General features: G+C 54.7%; 1 protein-coding gene across 1 annotated transcript; it reads right to left on the bottom strand.

The window, feature by feature from the left end:
* Positions 1–1,231: 1,231 nt before the first annotated feature.
* Positions 1,232–8,263, bottom strand: LOC137465788 (signal transducer and activator of transcription 3.2-like; the record flags this gene model as incomplete). Its single annotated transcript, XM_068177808.1, has 10 exons — positions 8,242–8,263; positions 7,173–7,304; positions 6,939–7,089; positions 6,766–6,864; positions 6,596–6,688; positions 6,438–6,516; positions 6,272–6,357; positions 6,036–6,184; positions 5,807–5,965; positions 1,232–1,532 (listed from the first exon to the last, which is right to left on the bottom strand). Coding segments are annotated over exons 2-10 (1,248 nt in total), but the record flags the coding sequence as incomplete, so codon positions are not given.
* Positions 8,264–9,367: the final 1,104 nt, after the last annotated feature.

Below are 9,367 nucleotides of genomic sequence, written 5' to 3'. Positions count from 1 at the left end.
TTAAGAAACCAAAGAATTTAATTCAATAAACCAAATAATTCAATAAATCAAATAATTCAATCCAATAAATTAAATGAATTAATTTAAGACATTAAATAAATTAAGAAATTAAATAAATTAAAGAAATTAAATAAATTAATTCAAGAAATTAAATTAAAGAAATTAAATAAATTAATTGAAGACATTAAATAAATTAATTTAAGAAATTAAATAAATTAAAGAAATTAAATAAATTAATTTAAGAAATTAAATTAAAGAAATTAAAGAAATTAATTTATGAAATAAAATAAATTAATTTAAAACATTAAATAAATTAATTTAAGACATTAAATAAATTATTTAAGAAATTAAATAAATTAATTGAAGACATTAAATAAATTAATTTAAGAAATTAAATAAATTAATTTATGAAATAAAATAAATTAATTTAAGAAATTAAATTAAAGAAATTAAATAAATTAATTTATGTAATAAAATAAATTAATTTAAGACATTAAATAAATGAATTTAAGAAATTAAATAAAATAATTTCAGAAATTAAATAAATTAATTTAAGACATTAAATAAATGAATTTAAGAAATTAAATAATTTAATTTATGAAATAAAATAAATTAATTTAAGAAATTAAATTAAAGAAATTAAATAAATTAATTTATGAAATAGAATAAATTAATTTATGAAATAAAATAAATTAAGACATTAAATAAATTAATTTAAGACATTAAATAAATTAATTGAAGACATTAAATAAATGAATTTAAGAAATTAAATAATTTAATTTATGAAATAAAATAAATTAATTTAAGAAATTAAATTAAAGAAATTAAATAAATTAATTTATGTAATAAAATAAATTAATTTAAGACATTAAAAAATTAATTTAAGACATTAAATAACTTAAAGAAATTAAATAAATTAATTTAAGACATTAAATAAATGAATTTAAGAAATTAAATAATTTAATTTATGAAATAAAATAAATTAATTTAAGAAATTAAATTAAAGAAATTAAATAAATTAATTTATGTAATAAAATAAATTAATTTAAGACATTAAAGAAATTAATTTATGAAATAAAATAAATTAATTTTAGAAATTAAATTGAAGAAATTAAATTAATTAATGTAAGAAATTAAATAAATTAATTTATGAAATAAAATCAATTAATTTAAGAAATGAAATTGAAGCCATTAAATAAATGAATTGAAGCCATTCAATAAATGAATTTACCAAATAAAATAACTTAAGAAACTCCGTGATTCCCATCCAACAACCCCATTTCACGCACTCAAACTCAACGCCATCGAGGGAATAATTGAATTTCTCCAGCTCTCGGGGCCAGTGGAGGCCCCTGTATCCCCGGCCCTGCCGCTCCCACCTGTCGATGTGGATCTTGGCCTCCATGCGGTGGTTGCGGTCGTGCAGCCGCACGAGCAGGCGGGCGCGGCTCGAGAACTTGCCGGCGGTGCGGAGCACCAGCGGCCGCTTCCCGGCGTTGGGCGTGCTGGGCTGCTGCTCCACCACGAAGGCGCTGGGGAGAACGGCGGAGGTAAGGGCTGCGCCGAGACCCCCACCGTGCCCCCGGTGGTGCTCCCACTTCTGAAAATCGTGGAATCGCCCGAGAGGGAGGGAAGCCAGGAGGGGCAGGCAGGTTTAACTCCTGGTTTGGCACGGGAGAACCCCAAAAATCCCCCCAGTCCTAAATCCCAACGTTTGAGTAATGTCCAAACATCTCCTGAGCTACGGAATATCCAGAGATGGAAGGGACCCATCAGGATGATCTCCAGCTCCTGGCCTGGCACAGGAGAACCCCAAAACCAGCCCAGTTCTAAATCCCAATGTTTGAGCAGTGTCCAATCACCCCCTGAGCTATAGAACTATGGAATACCCAGAGATGGAAGGGACCCATCAGGATGATCTCCAGCTCCTGGCCTGGCATGGGAGAACCCCAAAAATCCCCCCAGTCCTAAATCCCAATGTTTGAGTGGTGTCCAAACATCTCCTGAGCTACGGAATATCCAGAGATGGAAGGGACCCATCAGGATCATCGAGTCCGACTTCTGGCATGGCATAGGAGAACCCCAAAACCAGCCCAGTCCTAAATCCCAATGTTTGAGCGGTGTCCAAACATCTCCTCAGCTGTGGAATACCCAGAGATGGAAGGAACCCATCAGGATGATCTCCAGCTCCTGGCCTGGCACAGGACAACCCCAAAAATCCCCCCAGTCCTAAATCCCAATGTTTGAGCAGTGTCCAAACATCTCCTGAGCTGTGGAATACCCAGAGATGGAAGGGACCCCTCAGGATGATCTCCAGCTCCTGGCCTGGCACAGGAGAACCCCAAAACCGGCCCAGTTTTAATCCCAATGTTTGAGCGGTGTCCAAACACCTCCTCAGCTGTGGAATACCCAGAGATGGAAGGGACCCATCAGGATGATCTCCAGCTCCTGGCTTGGCACAGGAGAACCCCAAAAATCCCCCCAGTCCTAAATCCCAATGTTTGAGCGGTGTCCAAACATCTCCGGAGCTGTGGAATATCCAGAGATGGAAGGGACCCATCTGGATGATCTCCAGCTCCTGGCTTGGCACAGGAGAACCCCAAAACCAGCCCAGTTCTAAATCCCAATGTTTGAGCAGTGTCCAAACATCTCCTGAGCTATGGAATATCCAGAGATGGAAGGGACCCATCAGGATCATCGAGTCCGACTTCTGGCATGGCATAGGAGAACCCCAAAACCAGCCCAGTTCTAAATCCCAATGTTTGAGTGGTGTCCAAACATCTCCTCAGCTGTGGAATACCCAGAGATGGAAGGGACCCCTCAGAATGATCTCCAGCTCCTGGCCTGGCACAGGACAACCCCAAAAATCCCCCCAGTCCTAAATCCCAATGTTTGAGCGGTGTCCAAACACCCCCTGAGCTGTGGAATACCCAGAGATGGAAGGGACCCCTCAGAATGATCTCCAGCTCCTGGCCTGGCACAGGACAATCCCAAAAATCCCCCCAGTCCTAAATCCCAATGTTTGAGCGGTGTCCAAACATCTCCTGAGCTGTGGAATACCCAGAGATGGAAGGGACCCATCAGGATCATCGAGTCCGACTTCTGGCCTGGCACAGGACAACCCCAAAACCTGCCCAGTCCTAAATCCCAATGTTTGAGTGGTGTCCAAACATCTCCTCAGCTGTGGAATACACAGAGATGGAAAGGACCCATCAAGATGACCTCCAGCTCCTGGCCTGGCACAGGAGAAACCCAAAACCAGCCCAGTTCTAAATCCCAATGTTTGAGTGATGTCCAAACATCTCCTCAGCTGTGGAATACCCAGAGATGGAAAGGGACCCATCAGGATGATCTCCAGCTCCTGGCCTGGCACAAGACAATCCCAAAAGTCTTCCCAGTCCTAAATCCCAATGTTTGAGTAATGTCCAAACATCTCCTGAGCTACGGAATATCCAGAGATGGAAGGGACCCATCAGGATGATCTCCAGCTCCTGGCCTGGCACAGGACAACCCCAAAAATCCCCCCAGTCCTAAATCCCAATGTTTGAGCGGTGTCCAAACATCTCCGGAGCTGTGGAATATCCAGAGATGGAAGGGACCCATCAGGATGATCTCCAGCTCCTGGCCTGGCATGGGAGAACCCCAAAAATCCCCCCAGTTCTAAATCCCAATGTTTGAGTGGTGTCCAAACATCTCCTGAGCTACGGAATATCCAGAGATGGAAGGGACCCATCAGGATGATCTCCAGCTCCTGGCCTGGCACAGGAGAAACCCAAAAATCCCCCCAGTCCTAAATCCCAATGTTTGAGCGGTGTCCAAACATCTCCGGAGCTGTGGAATATCCAGAGATGGAAGGCACCCATCAGGATGATCTCCAGCTCCTGGCTTGGCATGGGAGAACCCCAAAAATCCCCCCAGTTCTAAATCCCAATGTTTGAGTGGTGTCCAAACATCTCCTCAGCTGTGGAATACCCAGAGATGGAAGGGACCCATCAGGATCATCGAGTCCGACTTCTGGCATGGCATAGGAGAACCCCAAAACCGGCCCAGTCCTAAATCCCAATGTTTGAGTAATGTCCAAACACCTCCAGAGCTGTGGAATACCCAGAGATGGAAGGGACCCATCAGGATGATCTCCAGCTCCTGGCCTGGCACAGGACAACCCCAAAAATCCCCCCAGTCCTAAATCCCAATGTTTGAGCGGTGTCCAAACATCTCCTGAGCTATGGAATACCCAGAGCTGGAAGGGACCCATCAGGATCATCGAGTCCGACTTCTGGCCTGGCACAGGACAACCCCAAAACCTGCCCAGTCCTAAATCCCAATGTTTGAGTGGTGTCCAAACATCTCCGGAGCTGTGGAATATCCAGAGATGGAAGGGACCCATCAGGATGATCTCCAGCTCCTGGCCTGGCACAAGACAATCCCAAAAATCCCCCCAGTCCTAAATCCCAACGTTTGAGCGGTGTCCAAACACCCCCTGAGCTGTGGAATACCCAGAGATGGAAGGGACCCATCAGGATGATCTCCAGCTCCTGGCCTGGCACAGGAGAACCCCAAAACCTGCCCAGTCCTAAATCCCAATGTTTGAGTAATGTCCAAACACCTCGGGAGCTGTGGAATATCCAGAGATGGAAAGGACCCATCAGGATCATCGAGTCCGACTCCTGGCCTGGCACAGGACAACCCCAAAACCTGCCCAGTTCTAAATCCCAACATTTGACCAATGTCCAAACACCCCCTGAGCTATAGAACTATGGAATACCCAGAGATGGAAGGGACCCATCTGGATCACAGAATCACGCAGAATCACAGAATAATGAGGCTGGAAGAGACCTCTAAGATCATCAAGTCCAACTCCTGTCTTGACACGGGACAACCCCAAAACCTGCCCAGTCCTAAATCCCAATGTTTGAGCGGTGTCCAACCACCCCCTGAGCTGTGGAATATCCAGAGATGGAAAGGACCCATCAGGATGATCTCCAGCTCCTGGCCTGGCACAGGACAACCCCAAAACCTGCCCTGTCCTAAATCCCAACGTTTGAGTGATGTCCAAACATCTCCTGAGCTGTGGAATAGCCAGAGATGGAAGGGACCCATCAGGATGATCTCCAGCTCCTGGTTTGGCACAAGACAACCCCAAAATCTGCTCAGTCCCCAAATCCCAAAACCTGAGAGCATTGAGGGCCTGACAGCGTTGTCCAAACTCTCCCTGACCCCTGGAATATCCTGAGTTGGAAGGGACCTACAGGGAACAAAGCCCAGCTCCACGCTGGAGACACCCCAAAATCCCACCCTGTCGCTGAGAGCCTTTTCCAAATGCTCCTTGAGGTGGGAAGGGGCCCACAACAATCTTTGAATCCCAGGACACCCCCAAAAATCCTAAATCCCAACACCTGAGAGCATTGTCCAACCTCTCCCTGACCTCTTGAATCATCCAGAGCTGGAAGGGACCCATCAGGATCAAAGTCCAGCCCAGCACAGGACACCACAAAGTTTCCCCCAAACCCCCGAGAGCATTGCCCGGACCCTCCCTGACCTCCTGAATTACACAATACCCAGAGCTGCAAGGGACCCGCCAGGATCCTTGATCTCAGCTCCAGGCCCTTCACAGACACCCCAAAATCCCACCCCGTGCCTGGGAGCGTTGTCCAAACACTCCCGGAGCTCTGACAACCACGGGACCGCCACCACTCCCTGGAGAGCTGCCCCAGCGCTCAACCACCCTCGGGGGAAGAACTTTTTCCTGATCTCCACCCTCGAACCCTCCAGGCACAGCTCCAGCCGCTCAGACCCCACCCCACACCTCTTCAGCAGGTGCGTGAGCTGCTCCTGCAGCCGCTGCTCCAGCAGGGGCGTCTCTGCCACCAGCGGGTCCCTGGCGTAGGTCACCTTTTGTCGCAGGTCGCCCAGCGCCCGCAGCAGCTGCCGCAGCTGGAACAGCCCCTGGCCCAGCTCCGTGAACCTGCGGGGGTCAGGGAGCTCAGAGGGGTCCGGCTGCAGCCCCCCGAGCCCCCCGAGCCCCCCGGCCCTACCAGGTCTCCAGCGGGCGCAGGTTGGCATCGCCGGGGCCGCCCAGGCACAGGCGCTGCTGGCGCGCCCGCCAGGCCCCCAACTCCTGCTGCAGCAGCTCCTGCAGGGTCTCGCTGCGCCCCAAGAGCTGCTGCATCTGAGCCAGCACCTCCTGGGGGCAGATGTGGCTCTGAGGGGGGTGCTCAGGGTGGGCACGGCCCCCGCCAAACCCAGCCCGGCCACCCCGAGCCCCCCTCACCCGCCGCTGGCGGTCCAGGTTCTGCAGTTTGTCCTGGAGGGATTGGAGCTCCTGGATGTACTCGGGGTCCCCGTTCCTCTCCCCACCTGCGGGCAGGGGAGAGGGCTCAGGGTTTCGGGGGGCTCGGGGCAGTGCCCACCCCCCATCTCCCCGGCGTGGGGCTCACCTGGCTGGTAGTGCACCTTGTAGCAGAAATCAAAGGCATCCTGCAAATCCTCCAGGTGCCTGAAGGCTCGATCGGCTTCCTGCGAGCACAGCGGGGTCAGGAGCGGCCGGGCAGCCCCCGGGGGGCTGGGCGGGGGTCGCGGGGGCCGGAGGGGTTACCTGCAGGGCCCTGTGGAAGTCGCCCAAGCGCTGCTGGATCTGCTGCTCCCGGCCGCTCTCCGGGGCTGGGCTGGGCGCGGGGGCCGAACCCCCCTGGGGAGGGAGACACGGGGTGTGGGAGCGGCCGCGGGACCCCCGGCGTGCGTGGGGGGGACACAGCCCTGCCCTACCTGCCCCCCCGCCTGCCCCAGGCGCAGGATCCGCCGCTCCTCCTGCAGCAGGTTGGCCACCAGGTTGGCGAATCTCTCCGGCTTCTCCTCGAACTCGGCCTGCGGAGGGCTTGGGGGGGTCAGCGCGGCGCGGAGACCCCTCCCCATCGCACTCCCCCCGCCCTGAAGCGCACCTGGAGGTCGCGGTGGGCCTTGCGCAGGTTGTGCTTCAGCATGAAATCCTCGCGGTCCGAGCCCAGGCTGCCCAGGCGCTCGCCCAGTAGCACCAGTAAGGAGTGGAACAGCATCCGGGCGTGCGAGCAGAGCGGCTCCGCCGCCTGGCGCCTGCGGCAGCCCGGGCTCAGCGCGGGCACGGCCCTGCCCGGGCCCCCCGGTGCCACCCCCAGCCCCGGATCTCCCCCCGTTACCAGTTCTGGCTCTCGATCCAGGCGGCCAAGGACTGCCGCACGGCCATGGGCAGCGCCGAGCCCGCGTACAGCTGGTGCACCTGCTCCAGGTAAGTGTTGGCCAAGCTCTGCACCTCCTGCCACTGCGCCATGCTGGGGGGACAGCGGGTCAGGGGCGTCCCGAGGAGCCCCCGGCCACGGCAGGACCGGAGGACGAGAAACACCCGCGTGTGCCGGGTGGGCACTTCTGCACCCCACGTACCTGCCTGCAGCACAGGACCCGGGGGTCCCTCTGCTCCTGCTCGGTCCTGGCTGCTCCGGGGGTCCCTCTGCTCCTGCTCGGTCCTGGGTGGTCCCGGGGGTCCCTCTGCTCCTGCTCGGTCCTGGCTGCTCCGGGGGTCCCTCTGCTCCTGCTCGGTCCTGGCTGCTCCGGGGGTCCCTCTGCTCCTGCCCGGTCCTGGCTGCTCCGGGGGTCTCTCTGCTTTGGTTCAGCCCCGGCTGCTCCCGGGGGTCCCTCTGTTATGGTTCTGGGTGGTCCCGGGGGTCCCTCTGCTCCTGCTCGGTCCTGGCTGCTCCGGGGGTCTCTCTGCTTTGGTTCAGCCCCGGCTGCTCCCGGGGGTCCCTCTGTTATGGTTCTGGGTGGTCCCGGGGGTCCCTCTGCTCTGCCTCAGCCCCGGCAGCTCCCGGGGGTCCCCTCGCTGCCGCTGGGGTGGCCGCGGACCGGCAGCCGCGTCCTGCGGTGGGAGCAGGGGGTGAGCCGAGGGGGGTTCCCCACCCGGGGCGGGGGGCACACGCACAGATCGCTCAAAGCAGGGCCCCCAGCACCCCTTGTGCACCACCCCAGGCCCCTCCTCAGAGGCCCCCCTAGACCGGACCCCCATGGAGCCCCTCGGGCACCCCCCGGACACCCCCAGCGGGATGGGTGCCCTTGAACGTCCCCCGCCCCAGAGGGACAGCCCTCCAAGGGAGGCTTTGTGTGCCCCAGGCGGGGTCCCCTGCCTGTGCCGCCCTCCCCCGGGCTCTCCCGGGCTCCCCCGGGCTCCAGAACCGCCCATGTCCCCTCCGGTCCCCCCCGGGACCCCTGACCCACCTCCGCCGCCGCCGGAGCAGGAAGGCGGGCTGGCCACGCCCCCTCCCCGCTCTGCTCGGTGATTGGCGGAGAGCGGCGCCGAGGCCACGCCCCCTCGAACGGCGGCTTTGGGGCTGTTTGTTCATTTCCCCAAATTTACGTCACGGGGGCGGGGCCGTGTGGGCGGGGTTAGTGCTTGGGCGTGGCCGGGGGCGGGGTCAGCGGGGACCGGGGGAGGGAACGGCGGCGGCCCGGGATGGGCCGGGGGACAGGGACAGACAGAGGGGACCGGGACTGGCCGTGGGGACAAGGGCGGGCCGTGAGGACAGGGATAGAGCCATTGGGACAGGGGGACAGCGGGATGGGGACAGCCTGGGGACAGGGACAGAGCCATGGGGACAGGGACAGAGCCATGGGGACAGGGACAGGCCATAAGGACAGGGATAGAGCCATGGGGACAGGGGGACAGCGGGATGGGGACAGCCTGGGGACAGGGACAGAGCCATGGGGACAGGGACAGAGCCAGGGGGATGGGGACAGCCTGGGGACAGGGACAGAGCCAGGGGGATGGGGACAGCCTGGGGACAGGGACAGAGCCATGGGGACAGGGGGACAGCGGGATGGGGACAGCCTGGGGACAGGGACAGAGCCATGGGGACAGGGGGACAGCGACAAAGCCAGGGGCATGGGGACAGCCTGGGGACAGGGACAGAGCCATGGGGACAGGGACAGGCCATAAGGAAAGGGACAGAGCCATGGGGACAGGGACAGAGCCAGGGGGATGGGGACAGCCTGGGGACAGTGACAGAGCCATGGGGACAGGGACAGGCCATAAGGACAGGGATAGAGCCATTGGGACAGGGGGACAGCGGGATGGGGACAGCCTGGGGACAGGGACAGAGCCATGGGGACAGGGACAGAGCCAGGGGGATGGGGACAGCCTGGGGACAGGGACAGAGCCAGGGGGATGGGGACAGGCCATAAGGACGGGGACAGACCCATGGGGACAGGGACAGAGGACAGGGGGACAGCGGGATGGGGACAGCCTGGGGACAGGGACAGAGGACAGGGGGACAGCGACAAAGCCAGGGGGATGGGGACAGCCTGGGGACAGGGACAGAGGACAGGGGGACAGCGACAAAGCTAG

This window comes from Anomalospiza imberbis, unplaced genomic scaffold (genome assembly GCF_031753505.1).
Source record: "Anomalospiza imberbis isolate Cuckoo-Finch-1a 21T00152 unplaced genomic scaffold, ASM3175350v1 scaffold_1098, whole genome shotgun sequence".
NCBI lineage: Eukaryota > Metazoa > Chordata > Aves > Passeriformes > Viduidae > Anomalospiza > Anomalospiza imberbis.
The sequence above is the reverse complement of the archived record's forward strand: the minus strand, read 5'-3'. Positions and strand labels throughout refer to the sequence as shown.